Genomic DNA, 16,194 nt, shown 5'->3' with positions numbered 1-16,194 from the left:
GCAAGGAGTTTCTACAGCTTGTTCCATTAGCCCTGGGGAGAAGCAGCTAGGAGGAAAAGGGGAAAGGCTGGGAATTAGTGTTTTACCATTTGCTGAGCAATCCAGGCTCCTGGTGTACAAGAGTAGCTCAGCTGTACCACAGCTTACAGACAACATTCAATGTCCTTTTAATCACTGACAGTGAATTAAACTGTACATATTAAATAATATAATATAAAATACCTGCAGTTCCAGTGTCATACTTGTTCCTGAAAACAATACCCCTACCCGACTCACCAGGTCTATTTTGGAAAACATGGAAAGATCTGTGGTCTTTCTAAGAAAAAGGATGTTATTTGTAAATTCCACATTGAAGTCTCCCCCAGACTATGCCAGAGGCCCACCACGGATTTTGGCTGAGCAGTGCTGGCTTTTACCAGGTGAAGACTTCAAAACACCCTGGAAGTGTTCAGAAGGTGGCACTTGGGGATATGGGGGTAGTGAACACGGTGTGTTGAGCTGATCTTGCTCGATGATCTTAGAGGTCTTTTCCAACCTTAATGATTCTATGACTTGGTTTTTTTAACACCAAAAAATTAGTCCAGGACGCCAACCCTGGGGAAGGTGCGTGGTGTGCAGGAGATGCTTTCTTTGTCCACCAAAACCACACCAAGGATGGGGCTGAACTGGTTCTTGTGCTTTTATTGCAACACCAGCTTAACGAAAATCAAGTTTTCTACTCACAATTAACCAATACTCCTTAAGAGCAAAAAACATACACATGAGACTCTTCCCTTTGGATGAATACTTCCATTTATTCCAACTGGAAAAAACATTTTTTTTAAATATACTTAAGTGTAATTTCTTTTTTCTTTTTAAAGGAATAATAATTATCACATTGTCCTTTACAAACAACAAAAAAATTCCTAGCAATAGTCTGTGGTATGGAGACATCCATCTTCCAGATTTTTCTGCATCTGCTGCTTTGAGTAGGCATCAGGGTGTCCCTATGTGTGCCAGGGATGCCGGTGCCATCCCTGCAGTGGGACCCTCATTCCCACTGGTGCAGGGCAGGGGCTGGCTTGGAGGTGCAGTGGCATCCTGAGATGCTGGCAGCACATGGGAGGAGGGCTATTAAGCCAGTTAAGCTCTCAGCCCTCCTGTGGCTCAAAGCCCAGCCTTATCTTAACACCCTCAGGTGCTAACCCACATCTTTGGGTGCCAAGAGCCCCTTTTGCAAACCTGCTTCTTTCTGGGAAGCACCGAGACAACCTTTCATTGGCTTGCAACTGGGACATGCTGGGATGGCAGAGCCCCAATGGATTAAAGCACACAGAGAACAAACTCACATCCACCATAAATACAACACAGCTGAGCCCTATTTATAGACCCTCTGCCACGGTGAGGGCTGTCCTGGCTCTGTGGCAGAGGCTGAGCCCCCCTAGGGGTCAAACCCCCTGGCCCCACGTGGCCCCAGAGGGGCGGGGGCGTCTCGCCAGACAGGATGGGGCCCACGGGGAGCAGTTTGCAGGTGTTCTCATATGTGTTAGGCAGTAGGCAATACTGAGACTTCCACTTGGTAATGAACAGCAGTTAACATAACCCAGGAGACTAGAGCACCATAAGACAAGTCTATATTCAAAACAACGTCATGCTGACATCACACAATTGCACCATTTACACTTTATTTACTCCAAATAATAGTTCAATGTTTAGTAACTTCAGCGTTCTCTACAGAGGTGTGAAATTCCTTCTCCGGCTTTGGTCATTTACAATGTTGCAGACATTTGGTAGTTTTGTTCTTTCCTGTTTAATAACAACAATTTAAAAAAAAAAAAAGTCCCTTTTTTCAGCTGTCAGGGTTCCTGTATCTGACTGGTGGAGCATACCTGTGAATCACAGGCGTGAGCAGATTTCAAAATGCCACTGAGGCCTCATCAAGACCTAATGAATCAGAAAATGCTCTCCTTATTGACCAGGATCGAAACAAATTAACAGAAAAGAGAGTTAAAACAAAAAAACTAAACCTCAAAAACCAATGACAACTCAATTCTCACTGATATACTTAAAGAATTTGGTGATGAAATGGAAAGGGGGATCCAAAGTACTGTTTGGTTAGCTCTGGCTGAAAACAATTCTGAACGTGCATGCATTTTCCCAGTGACTCCTAAGATATAGAAATTACTCTGATATTACAAAATACAAAAATATTTTCTCCAAACTGTCATTTACATCGCATTTACAACAACCATGGAAATAACTTAGGTTCCCACACTGTCTGAGAGACAAATCACCTACCAACATGGCTAATGGAAAACAAATACGTGGTGGAAAGCAAAAGCTACCGGCAAACTGATGCTGAGAGTCAACAGTGGCAACCAAAACGTATGGACAAACAGAGCTCAAAGGGGTGGCAGTATCTGGGAGAAGGAGGAGAAACTACTGGGTAAATATTACAGGCTAAAGTGAACTTTTTAAATTTTTTTTCTCCAAAGTAAGATGTGCAAAATATATTCACCGTGCCCAGGATTATGACTATTTATAGAAGCCAGTCTACAACCTTCTTACAAATCCCCACTCTTCAGGCCTTTTTTTTGTTACAATAAAAGCACTTACATGATCTAAAACAGTGCAAGATTGTGAGTTAATTTACATTCTCCCAAGGTGCCCGGCAAGGATGCCATTAGGATATGATACAGTTTTTGCTCTTCTGTCTTTTCCGGCTGTGCAACTGTCCCCTGGCACCCACCGTGGAAGATTTGGGCATGCTGTACGAGCCGTACTTGTGCAGGAGCTCCTCGCTGGTCACGTACCGGAGGCGGGTGGGCTGGGGAATGGGCTCCCCAAGGAAATAGCCCTCGTTGTCGGACTCCGAAGAGGAGGAGCAGGTGGAGCACCAGTCGTATTCAGCGAAGTAGGGCCCCCACCTCTCGCCCAAGTGGTTCTGCAAGGCGAGATCCGACACCGTCCGGGGACAGTGGCCGTAGACGTCCCTGCGGGGACCCTGCTCCACCGTCTCTCTGCAGCTCCTCTGGTGCATGAAGGGGTCGTAGTCGTCCCTGGCTCGGAGCGAGGGTCTCTCCTTCAGCCGGTAGCACTGCTCGCTGGCCAGGTGCAGGGCGTTATCCGACCGGGAACGCCGAGACCGCCGGGGCCGGTGCGGGCGGTAGTGCCGGTCGTCATCCCGCAGGGTAGTTCGCCGGCGCGTGCGCTCACTCATGGGGGCATGTCTGGGCACCTCCTGCACCCCCAGGTTGCCCCCGGGCACCCCACTGCCGTAGTCAAAGCTCTGGTGCATCCGCCCTGGCAGTGGCCGCTCTCGGTAGCCGAGGGGGCTGGCGAGGTCGTGCAGGGTGGGCTCCATGTCCTGGTACTGCTGTGCTGACAGCAGGCTGCGGACAGACTCAGCGCTTCGGAACTGCATGGAGGAGTTCAGGGTCCCCATGTTGCTCATCTTCTCCGAGACGTTCATACCTGAGTCTTTGCTCAGGTCAGGCATGGAGAACCTGGAGAGATGCTCCTGGCGCTTGGCTCCACCATCTGCTGAGAGGCCTTTGCAGGGAAAGGGCAAAGGAAGGAAAAAAGAGAGTTAAGATGGAGAATTTTCTATCAGTGGAGGGTGGAGGCTGGTTTTGGCCCAAGGATTTTGCTTTAAAAAATAACTCAGTGGTTTCGATGCTGTCCTGAAGAGCCCTTTCAAGAGGAGGATTTTTATTTTTTTTTAAAGAGCAGGCAGTTCCTCCTTTGGGGAAATCACACCAATTTAAGGTGTTTTGTGTTGGACTCCAAGTTGCTTTTCACGACTTCCTTTCCCATATGTCTACACTGTCTGTGACTTGATAGGAATAACCAGCGATGCCAGGGAGAAATCATGCGTCAGAGGTAACCTGAGGCCTCCTGCACGCCAAGATAACTGGGGTGCCATGATCCAGCACCCACACCTTGTGCTTGGAGGACTGAACAACGTCGGGGCAAATGAAAACAGGGCCACTGACTAATTCAGGCTTGTCACCATGCTGCACTGCACAGATCCCCGAATGACACCCGAAGGCACAGCCTTGGCCACGTGCATGCAGTCGGGTTTCCCAGGAGACAAGGAAACACCCCAGGACAAGAGAGTCTTCTATAGCTCCCTGTAAGCAGCGGGACAGCTGGAGGGTCAGGCTATCCCTACAGATATCCAGGGAGCTGTGCATGGGCAGGAGCCAGGAATATCAGCTCCAGCTTGATGAGCTGCCCTGCCTGGGAAGGTGACCCACTGGGTCACTCTGATGTGATAACAAGCCCTGAGCTCCTACAAGGTGCTTTCCTCCAGCCCAGAAAGCCTTCACCAGGCAGCAGGGAAGCGGGGTGTCTCCTCAGCACCTGCCCATCAAGAAAAAACAATGCACCCCACACTGCCTAGTCCTTGTCCTGTTTTATGGGTGTTTCCTGACTATTTTCTATCTCCCCATTGGCTTGACGAGTGGCAGCAGTCGGTGCTTGCACTGCAGGCTCAGGACAACATGTTTCGCAAGTTATTTCAAAGGAAATCCATTTCATCCCAAATCAAACGCAGAGTGTTTGCTTTGGCTCTCTTTTCCCTGTCCCTCTCTGACAGCCTCCCGGTGCAGACCCAACACGCAGAGCTGTGCACCATCAGCAGGATTTCCAGCATGACGCACTGCCTTTATGCAATCATCGAGAATTTATGACTTTGTAAATTAATTAAAAAAAATAGCAACCCAGCCCAGAGTTCAAGAACAAACCTCCTCTTCCCTCAACAAAAGCTGTCTGCATTTCATCGACAGCTCGGCTCCTTCGGCATTAGCCGCTGCTGCCAAACCTGAACAAGAACATGGGCTGCTTCAGGGTTTCTCTGGATTCAGCCTTAAAAAAATCAACAGATCCTGCAAAGCTGGACAAAGTTTTCCAAACTGTCCCCTCGGTGGCACTATGGAGAACTCTGACTGGCTCTCACACGGTTTGGCTTTGCTCCCCGAGTCCCAGTGCCACAGCCACTTCTCCCTGAACCTTTGCTTTTCTGCTCTAAATGGGGATGTTTCTGGAGTTTATGATTACAGAGGAAGGTAAAGTGAAGGTGATCCCTGAATGCTACAGGAAAAGGGAGAGGCTGCGTTAAAAAAAAAGGAAAAGGCATGTTTTGTTTCAAAAAGGACACACTTTCCAAGCCAGGCTCATGCCTTTTTTGTTTTTCCTAACCCACGCTGATCTTGAGTGAGTAAACCCAATCCTGACCACTGCCCTTTAAAAACAGTTCTGGATGGGCTCCCTGTACCCTTCAAAGTCCTGCCCACCCATGCTCACTATGGGAGTGAATGATTCCCAGCATGTTTCTCCTCCCTGCTGGAGCTGCGATTTTCTGTCCCTCCTGTGTCACTGTGGAGGAGCCCAGCAACCCCCAGTGAGGGAAAATTAACTTGGTAACATGCACAAGGACCTCCTGCAAAGCCAGAGCAACAGTGGGATTGCTGGCAGAGCTGATCCCAACGAGAATCACAGTGGCCTTAATCAGACCTGTCAGACAATAGCTGACATTGAAGAAAATGACCCCTTGGTGACATTTATGCAGCTCCTCATTAAGAGAACCGGCGCAGCTCCGCAATAAGAACAAGCTATGGCAGTACCGGGCAGGAATGCAGATCCAGCAGCACAGGATGCTTCTGTGGCATCAGCAGGTTGATTTTGGCAGCACTGTTTAAAAGGGATTGACCTCATCTCACTCACAGGGGTGTGGGGCGAGCTGGTGCTTTGCCCCCAGCACCAGCCGCATTGGGTGGTACGGCTGCCCCTCACAGCCATCTCCCTCCTCCAGTGCTGCATCCAGCAAAGAACAAAACTGAGCATCTGGGGAGAGGCTCTGGAGACACGGAAAGAGCAAAACAGTATTTTTAAATTAAACAAGACACATCTGCTTCTCCACATCACGGGCAGGAATGCTGTGGTCGAGATCAAGCAAGACGACCAGCAGTGAAACCTGTTTGTTTCTGTCAAGAGTAAAGCAAGCTGTGGTAAGCAGGGAGCTCCAGCTTGGAAAAGGCAGAGACAGCACTTCACCAGTTTAGTTCGTGCAGGATAGGGGTTTCCAGCCCCTAACACACACCTCCAGCAGACACCATGAATGCTTTAGTCTTTTCCCCTTGGAATTGCTGGTCAGCACAGGGCAGCGAGTTCAAATAAGGAGCCTGCAATACACACATGGCTCAGGCTCAGAGCGTGAGGTTTAATCAGGGAATGTTTCTGGCTCTTCATCCAGACAGCCTGATTATAATTAAGCACACACGTTTTAAGATCTTGAATTGCTGGGAAAATGTTGATTCTAAGAGGAATCCTGCACAGAGCACGTCCACCACCATCATCACCAGCACACAGAAGCTGGGGTGTGATGGAACCCCTTCTTGGGAGGCTGTAGCAAAGCAAAGCTACATCCAGTGGCTTCATTTCTCCATAACACAGAGTGGGAAAGGCTCCTTGCTGAGGGCCAAATGCATCTTCCCAGGCAGACTGGGCAGGTTGCACGTGCACATGCCTTTTTTTGGGAACCACAGTACAAAGTGACCCAGCAAACACCGCGTCCGGGAGAGGGAAGTTTTATTCCATTCGCTCATAGTTACAGTGAAGGATTCATTCTGCTCATTCAGGAGCAAAGATGTGCTTTTCCAGCATTGCTGAAGGCACCAAGAGCTCTGCATAGTTCTTATGATGCTCAGAGCAGGTATTAGGTTGAGGATGCAAGTTAAAATCCTCATGGAACACAAAGGTGCCTCCAGGCTGAATATTACATTTATGCCAGTGTAAAGCATCATGAGTGGGGTTAGGCCCACATTAGTCTTTCTAAGCTCCTGATATGATCCTGTCCCTCCCTGTGGAGCGACAAAGGCTCAGCAAAGCATAGTGGGAGCAAGCCAGGAGAGCTCCGGTATGACCGCAGTGAGTTCAGGGGACAGCAATAACCATTTGTCTAAAAAAAATTTCATCTAGAAAGTATAACCTGGGGATAAAGTTTGAAAGAGCAGGGATTGTTTAGTCTAGAAGAGAGAAGGCTGAAGGGGATATAATAACAGCCTTCAAATATGGAAAAAAATGCTTGCAAAGAGGAGGGAATACATTAATTCTCCAGGTCTGCTGACTCCTGCAAGGAAAATTTCAGCTTGGAGAAGAAGAAAACTCTCCCTGTGTAATCACAGCAGAAGGTGGCTGAGGCAGGCTCCAGCACTGGAGAGCTTCCCTGGCACCTAAAGGCCAGGGATGCCCAGGTACACGCAGGGCAGCTCCAAGTCCCTGCTCCCACACTGCCCTGGAGAGCGTAAAGGTGTCTGCTGAGGTTATCTGCCATTCCAGAGCTACACTTGTGCACGAGGTCCCATCTTCTTGAGTTACCAATATTTATTTACAGCCGCTGCAGCTCCCTCTTAATGAAGTGTTTCATCTGGCAACACAGCTAATAACACGAGCAAGCCTCAACCTGGAAGAAAGAGCATGCGAGGGGAGACCCCACCACACAGCCCCGACTTTTTTCTAACAAGGAAACCTGAGAATCTGTTTCCCAAGGCCATCCAGGGGACCAGAAGCCCCGCTCTGGGCCTGTGGCAGGGGATGGTTGCTATCACATCACAAGACCATTACCAGGGTGCAAAACCAGGGGCAACGTGCTGACCCCACCAAAATTTCCTGCTGCAAAACGATGCTCCGAGCCACTGAGCGCATCCATCACTGGCTGCCCCAGAGGCCCTTGCACTGTAAGAGGAGAGATGGCACCTGCTGCCGCCCGCGCGGTGCACCGGCCGGCGGCCGCCCCACGGCCCGATCGGTGCTGGCACCGCGGCGCACGTGGACACAGCAGGGTTTTTTTTGCTGCCGCTCTCCGCTGCGTGGGGCTGCCAGGCTCAATATTTCACCCCGGAGCCATGGAAACGCACGCCTTTCGGATGAGCACAAGTGAGAGCTGCAGCTCGTCCGCGGGCGTTCGATACAGAACTCGAGCTGGCTGCAGCGCCAGGAACACAAAGCAGGCTTCTGGTTAACGCTCAGGTTTGATGAGAACACGCTGCACAATCCCCTCTGAAGTCCCTCCCCACCCCTATTAAGAACCGTGTTTATCCCATAAACATTGCCAAGGGAAATAACACCCGAATAAGCAAAGTGACAGCACAAAGATATCCCTCGTGAGCATCACCTCTGCAACCTTGCCACAACAAAGCACTCGGAGGCGCTTAAACCCCACTGTGTGCTTTGCTAATCCGGGGCTGCAAGTTGCATTAATTATGAATTATTAAACCACTCGGCAAATGACAGCAGAGAGGCCGCAGAGAGTGTGTAGGCTGGGTGTGAGGCTGGGAGTGAAGCCCCCTGTGAGGGGAAGCAGCTCCCAGCCCCCATTAAATCAAACTCCCCATGAAGCTGGGCTAACACAGGGTGAGCCAGCATCCCACTGCAGAGAGAGCATCAGCTGTTTCACCCCGGCAGGGGAACGCAAAATGCCCTGACTTAGGATATTGCGAACAAACAGGGCTGTGCTGACGCTTGCTTCTTGCCTTTACATTTATCACAGTGTACACATATACCTGTGCATTACAGCCTTCACCACCTGAGCCCCACAGAGGTGCCTGCCAGCACCAAAACCTGGCACCCAGCCCTGATAGCCAGTGTTTAAATGCAGCTATAGAGGCACAGGAGGGGACAGCATGGCATCTCTTGTGTCCAGCCTCCTGTGTCAGAGCCTTCTCTCCCACAGCATCAGGCAGGCACATCCTCAAACCCCTCAAACCAGGTTTATTTCAAGGTCAATCCCAAGAACTAAAAAGGAACTTAAGGAAAAACAGCCTGCCCAGGGCTTTGTTTATAGCTCAGCCCCATCTCACTTTTGAGCGACCTCAGGGCGGGCAGAAATAAAGTACAACCCTTATGTAACTGGAAATTATGGAAACTAAACGATTTGGGGGAAAGCAGAGCACTCACCAAGTGGGCTGCAGTCCCAACAGCCTCCCATGGTGTGCCCCCATTTGCCACCCATGGGTGTCAGGGTATATTTCCCACCTGATCAATCCCTCTCTCAGCGAGTGCTGCTTGGGAAAAGGGTTGGATTTTAACCCAAAAGCCTCCCTGTAACCTCTTCATTACCATCCCCAGCTCCTGAGATGAAGCAGGACAGCCAACAATGCTGGATTGGGGATGATGTGCCATTGCTTACCCTGATAACATGTCCTTTTAGAAGTCCATTTTGGGTCTCCCTCTGGTTTGGTTCTTAGTCTACATGCTTTGCACTGTCCACATGTGACACTGAAGGGGTGAAGCCATACATATGGCTGATCCTGCAGCACCCACATCAAACCTCCCACAGGCTGGGCAGCAAGAGGCGAGTAAGGGGGAGAAGAAACACTCCTGACAGGTTTTATAGTGTTTTGGCATTGGGCCTTTGGGATGGAAAGCCTTTATCTTCACATGGGTTTCGAAATTATCTGGCTTGGATTGGGGAGTGTTATACTCAGGTCTCAAAATTGCACGAAATCCTCCCAGGGATCTCATCTTCCGACTTGGAAGCAGTTTTGCGCTGCCCGTGTCTGGGGAAAAGAGAGTGATAAGAACATGCTGGAGAGCTGGGAGCCTCCTTTTTTTCTCAGAAAAAGCCAGGAACAGTAAATGTGTCATTTTCTGGAACTCAGCTGGAGCGCCTGGGGCATCTGCCCTCTCCAGCCCACAGGAGAGAGGAGCCCTTAGAGGATGCAGTGCTGCTGAGGACATGGGGATGGGGACCACTTTTCAGATCCCTCACACCTCACTGCCATCCTTGAGGGTGTTCAGGAGCTGCTCCCAAGCCCTCAGTGCAGGAGAGACTGGATCAATGAATGTTTCTCCTGAAAATATAACCCTGTCCCTGAGGAACATGGTTTGTTCTCCCCCTCACCCGTCCTGCAGCTTTCAGCTCCTCCTCAAGCAGAGGAAGAAGAGGGACTGGAGATGATGATGCTGTCAGGTCACAACTCAGACGTGCAGGGATCAGCCCTGACCCACGTGCATACTCATATGTCCTTTCTCTCCATTTGCTGGGTATATCACAACTGTTGTCTAGTCCTGGAAAAATGAACTAATTGGGGCCTTTAGGTATCTCATAACACTGATGGCAGGAGCAATGTGTGCCATACAAGTGAAATGACATTTCACCCTGTAACAGCACTGCTGTTTAACATCTTTTTAAACTGGATTTATGACTGTGACAGATGAGGCTGTTCCCTTCACCCAAACTCATCTTCTCAAGGAATCCTTTGAAATCTATTTCTCCTTTGCACACAACAGTGTCACCATTCAATGACGCTTCTACCTCCAAAGCGCTCCTACTCTCTGCAAGGGGCACACAGAGACTGTTCTAAGAGAATAACATTTAGCCTGCAGGTACTTTCTTAAGTGGACTATTTGACCAGCTGGCATTTTCTGGAAATAACTGCTTGGAATCAGCAGAGATCAGTTCTTGATTTCTAATTCTGCTGCCAGGCACACACAGTGCCTGCAAAACCTTTTTTTATAGGGGAACACAAGCACAAGCACTGGGAGCAGGGTTGATGGACTGAGTATCTTCTGGGAAGTGACTAACCTCTGGTTGGTTCAGGCTTCTCATCATGAGCAAAGCTTCCTGGACAAATTTCATCTTAGCACTGTCCTGATGGCTTAATGCAGGGAGCTATGAGGTAAACATTGCTGTAGGATCCACTGGTTTGTGTTGTTACTAATGCCATTAAAAAAACCAACAAAAAACAAAAAACAAAAGCAGCCAAAGGAAATAAAAATATAAAAGATAATATAAAATTATAACATCAGCAAAAATGAGCTCTCTCTTGGAAAACAGGTTGGGAAATATATTTTGCTCTTTGCCTCTCCATCTAATGGCCATGTTGGGCAAGAGGAGGACCCAGTCTCCAAACTGTAGTGGATCAAAGTCTGTTGTAGTCTTCAGCTGATGGCAGAAAAGGGATTTTTCAAACAGAAACATGCAGGGGAAGGAGAGATGCCCTCCACCAGCAGGAAATTCTGCCCTTTGCCACTGGATGTGTTTAAATCACATCAGCACTTGTGGCAATTACACAAGCACAAATCAGAGCACAGCGGAGACACTCCCACCTAATTCAAACCCCAAAACAGAGCACAAGGAGGGTCACAACCACCTCTGCCACTACTGTGTCTGCTGGTGCACTAATGCCCACAGTGACAGCAGAGCACAACCCAGAACTGTGAGGGCAGGTGCCCAGGATTAACACAGTGTCTCACCTCTTTACTAATCCATGAGGAATTGGCTTTAAAGTGATTAATAGAGCCTTTTGGGTAAGGTAGAAACCTGGGGTCTTGCAGGAGATTGGGGTCAGGTAGATCTTGGCCTACACAATGGCTGACCCCGAAATATTATAGGGAACAGCATCTGCTCACAGCAGGCAGCCTTCCGGCCAAAGGACAGGGATTACCGCTGCACACCCTATAAGTTATCTGCATTTACTGACGTCTCCAGCTAATTAGTAGTTAAAGTCATAATAGAAACATCACAGCAAAATCTGCTGCCAGGGAGGGACCAGCTTTTAACATGTGCTCTGCAGGTCAGGGACTGTTTGCCCTTCAGCTCCCTATAAAAACCAGAACGTTTTCAGCGATGCCATAAAACCTTAGATGGATGCGGTGTTAATTATTTCACTTTATAAGGTGGAGCAACTGTGAAGCATCGGTAGCTCAAAGGGACCTCATATGTGGATGCCTGGGAGGTTCTGGCAAAGCAGAGCTGGGGAATGCGGGGTGGAGGGAAGGGGGTGAGCCAGACCCCCGGGCTGTGTTGGGAGGAGCTCTGTAGGGTGCCTGCTGGGCAGCTTGCTTGGCCCCAGAGGGGATGGCAGGGATGGGAAAAGCCAGGCAGTGGGGTGGTGTGCCCTGACACCACCTGCCCAAAAACCTGCTCTCCCTCAGGTCACCAAGTCTCCCTGTCCTCAAAATGCTGCCAATTAAATTGGATGATAACTGCAGACATGGCCCTGGGGTAGCTGCCTGTTGCTGCTGCAGTGCCACCAGCTCAGCTGAGCCAGCTCCCAGAGCAAGGAAAATTATTAGAACCTTACACATTAATAAAAATGTTATCACCTCGCTCTGCAGAGGAACAGTGTACACTTGCTGCAAGCCCCATCATGCTGAGCATCTGCTCCAGAAAGCAGGAAAGCAGTGAAATATTAAGGCAGGCACTGCCTGTAAGGAAACTCATACTTTGGCTCTGTATGGAGGATGGGTGCCTTTGGGAGGTTTCCCTCTCAGCATTCTTAAAAGGGGTTTCTAAAATGAAAGACAGAATGATTTTCACTCCAATACGAAGGCCCTGTCATATTTCCTGCCTCTTGACCTGTATCCCCAATAACTTGCTACACTTCAGCTCCAAAGCATGCAACAACCCCTACGCTGCACAGGGACTACTCATCCGAGCTTGGTGTTGCTCAAGACTCTTTGTACAGATGGGGTTTACGCAATACGAGTTTTTAGGAACACAAGAGGCTTTGGAAATGTGGAGCTTTGCTTAGGGAAATCTTGTTTCAGAGAGCGATTCCCAACTCCCTCTCCATTTCACATCTACTCCTCTGAGTATATTTGAGGCTGTTTGAGCAAAACCCTTCCCAGCTCATTAGCTTCTCTCCCCCATTTTGCTGCTTGCTGGATAAGGAGATCCTGGTTGAACACAGAGATCATTTCACATATTGCCATGGGGCTGGCAGCTTCCCTAAACAAACACACCAAATCCCGGGAGCGGGTGAGGAGGCAAGGGTGTAGCAGAGCAAACCTGTCCATCCAGGCAGGGCAGAGCCCAGAGTTCGGGTTCAACTGGGCTCAGCTCTCCATGGGCCCAGTGATCCTCGCCGGCGCATCCCCACCACTCAGTGCCAGCACCCTGTGGGGCATCCTCGGGACTGGGTACCAAACACTCCACAGGCCACTCACTGCCAGTGACAAGGACTCTGTTTTGCAGGGGTTCAGGTGCAGGACCTGCCCAAATCCAAGCACGGCTTAGCTGGAACAGAGAAAAGCCAGGGGAGCCGCAAAGAAGCAGCAAGGCAGCATCTCTGGCGAGCAAACCAGGCCCACTATTCTCTTTCCTGAGAAGTTTTCTCTGCTGAGGGACTCAGAAGCAAGGATAGCTGTGCCACATGAGTGGAGTAGAGTGAGCTGCAGGAAGGACTGAGACTGCCCAGTGCCAGCTGTGGACCAGAGCCCCACACAGACACACACCCCCATCCCCGCAGCCACAAATGAAACCCAAACACGTTTGGGGTGAGAGGTCTGAGAAATATGACCCTGGGATGCTCTCGTGAGAAACGGGCTCAGCTTGACAGGACAAGCATCTCGCCAGGCTTTTCCCTGCAGTTTTTACTGAGGGATTGGGGAAGAGGAATTAAAGAGCTGTGCACAGAGGGGGAGGAATTTAACTAGTCATGTGATTGAGGATGGCATAACACTCAAAAGGGGCTAACTGGGCCTATTTCAAAGCATTTAAAAATATTTTTAGCCTGCAAGGGCAGCTGACAGCAGTCCTTCAAGCGCTGAAGCCTGGAATCTGCCTCTGAGTTGGCAACTGGCCTTGATTTTACTCCTCTCTTCACAAAAGGGAGGATTAAAGAGCTTGAAAATACTTGTTTTGAGCTGCACAGAAAGGCCAGCCATCCATAAAGCCCTGCATTTGGTAAACCAGCAAGCAAAGGGAGAGGGGCTGCCAGGCACACGGGGGCCAGGCAGGCAAGCCCATGTCACCAAGCCGTGGTCCCCAAGCTGTCGGTCACTCTCATAATGAGAAGACACCTGCTATGGCACTGACCCAGAACACCAGGGACTCAATCACATGGAGGGCATCCTGGGGTGGTCTATGGGTGGCAGGAGCAGGGGTGACATACCTGTTGCATTGGAGAGTGCAAGGGACTCCATGGAGCCCCGGGGAGTCTGCTCGGTGGGCGTCAGGTCCTCTGTGAACTTGAGAGCATTGATGGGGTGACGGGTGCGGCACTGCGGTGTTGGCATCCCACCTTCCTCTTCCTCCTCGTACTTGGGGACTTTGACACTTCCTCTGGCTTCAGGGAAGCTCTGGTTGGACATGTCACTGTAGCTCTCCTGTGAGCGAAGCCTCCCCGAGTAGTAGTCCTCTCTGCAGTCCTGGATGAAGCTGCCGCCGTGGCTCTTCATCGCCAGCGAGGAGCTCCTCTTTGGGTTGCTGAAATGTTTTCCCCATAAATCTGGCTGCGAGCCTGGGACCTGGCTGGGGTTATAGGAGGTCCTTATGTTGCACTGGCTGAGAAGCTGCAAGGGGGTTTGGGACTGACTTTGCTCCATCTTGCCACCGTAGTGATAGAGCTCGTCCCGGCTCCTCCACAAGTGGTCCCTGTTGAGGCTTGGTGTCTGGCTGGCCAGGCTCAGCAGATCCATCTGCAGGGACAGCGGGTCCACATCGGTGGAGAGACGGTTGGAGGTGACCTGCAGCTGGTTGCACGGGCTGCGTGCCCCCTCCTCGCCTTTGCCCTTGTTCTTGCCGATCTTGGCGCTGCGGCGGGACTCCTTGGCTCGCGCGCTCTGGAAAGCCGAGTCAGAGGAGTCGGAGCCATTGGGGTCATCGCCAATGCTGCAGGCCCTGGAGCAGAAGATCTGACCCTGCTTGGGCAGGAAGGGCCGTCCCAGCAGGGACTTCTTGCACTGGGCACAGCAGAAGCAGGTCTCGGTGGCGTGCCAGTGCTGGCCATCGTATGTCATCTGGCCCTGGTCGATACCTTGAGGAGGAAGATGCACAGTGTCAAGGTCACTTAACACTGCACAACACCTGCATCAAGGTCAGGCTGGACGGGGTTTTGCGCAACCTGGTCTAGTGGAAGGTGCCCCTGCCCATGGTGGGGGGTTGGAACAAGATGATCTTTAAGGTCTCTTCCAACCTTAAGCATTTCATGACTCTATAATCCCCCTAGAGTGACATGCACCTGGCCTCAGTCTCAAAAGTCCTTTTTCAGGGTTTCTCCAACGCATGAAACTAATCCCATTTCTAATTCCTCCCAGTTCTAATTCCAGGCCTTTGCTTGGGAGTTACTCAATGTTAGGAAGGGCAGCAGAACCATGCCTCAAGCTATTTTGAATTAAATGGGGATATTTCCGATCATAAAGCAAAGGAATGCAAGAAGTTCTCCATAAAGTCCTTGAAGTCAAAGCAATAACATGCTGCCTATTTAAAAAAACAAAAAGCCTCTAACTGAACCATAATGAGGAATTTGTGCTGCCCTGGTTAAACATGTAACAGACCAGATGACATCCCTGTCCCTTGCTGCTGCTGCGGCCCCATCTCAATTTTATTTTGTCTTCTGGAGCCCCTTCTCCAAAACAGAATAGAAACAGCTGGCCCCAGGGATCAAACACACACCCTTGCCTTGCACCCAGACACATTTCCTGGGTTGCTTCGCCAGCCCGCCTTGGGCTCAGTAAGGGAATTGATGCAAACAGTCTGTCCCCCACCAGCAAAACCCCAGGGGGCACACGTCTGCACACTGCTCTCAGTCAGAGCCGTGAGCAAAGCTCCTGAGGTTTCAATTATAACATTTATCCACTTGTTTAAACTGCTGTTCATGGCAAAAACCCTCGTTACCTGAGAAACTGCCATGCACAGCGTGGGCTGGCCAGCACGGCGGGTGCTGCACCCCCTGTGTGCACAGCATGTGCTCACACACCCGCCGCGGCCGTGTCGCTGGGGGGCCGAGTGCTGCCAGATAACTTATAAATGAGCAGTATGTTAATGGTCTGTTTTATTCCAGCCTAAATTAGGTTTGGTGTAATCAGGTTTTTTCTCCCCTCGTAACGAGCAAAATGCTTTTATACAGACTGGAGTGCTACACTTCTGGGCAATTAAGAGACAAGACGGTGGGTGGGATCCTATCAGCTCCTTTTCCACTGCCCAAAGCCATCTTGGAGAGGAAGGAGTGCAGCCTCCTTTTTCTATCCTGACCTACCCAACCCAAGCCTTACAAGCACATGCTTACCTCTGATTTACGTGGCTCTTAAGCACAGCACTTAATGACTGCTATGAGCAACTTGCAGGAAAACAGTTGCAGACCCTCCTTTGCTAGAAATGTGCAAATATGCACCAAAACAGGGATTTTACCCTGAAAACCTAACAGTCAGCAGGCTCCAGCCAGCTGGTCAGACTGAAGATCAGCAGATGGGGAAGCACAAGAGAAG

At 50.1% G+C, this 16,194-nt stretch overlaps 1 protein-coding gene across 1 annotated transcript in view; it reads right to left on the bottom strand.

Annotated features, from left to right (window-relative positions):
* Positions 1–1,642: 1,642 nt before the first annotated feature.
* PRICKLE2 (prickle planar cell polarity protein 2) overlaps positions 1,643–16,194 on the bottom strand; it is a 104,413-nt gene continuing 89,861 nt past the window's right edge. Inside the window, exons 7-8 of the mRNA XM_018068401.2 lie at positions 13,881–14,744; positions 1,643–3,531 (exon numbers count right to left, since the gene is read on the bottom strand). Of these exons, the coding sequence (XP_017923890.1) occupies positions 2,663–3,531; positions 13,881–14,744 (1,733 nt within the window). The 3' untranslated portion in view covers positions 1,643–2,662. The remainder of the gene's footprint in view (positions 3,532–13,880; positions 14,745–16,194) is intronic.

The sequence above is a fragment of the Manacus vitellinus genome, unplaced genomic scaffold, assembly GCF_001715985.3.
Source record: "Manacus vitellinus isolate BGI_N305 unplaced genomic scaffold, ASM171598v3 scaffold_14_pilon, whole genome shotgun sequence".
In the NCBI taxonomy this organism is placed as follows: Eukaryota; Metazoa; Chordata; class Aves; order Passeriformes; family Pipridae; genus Manacus; species Manacus vitellinus.
This window is presented reverse-complemented; position numbering and strand designations above follow the sequence as displayed.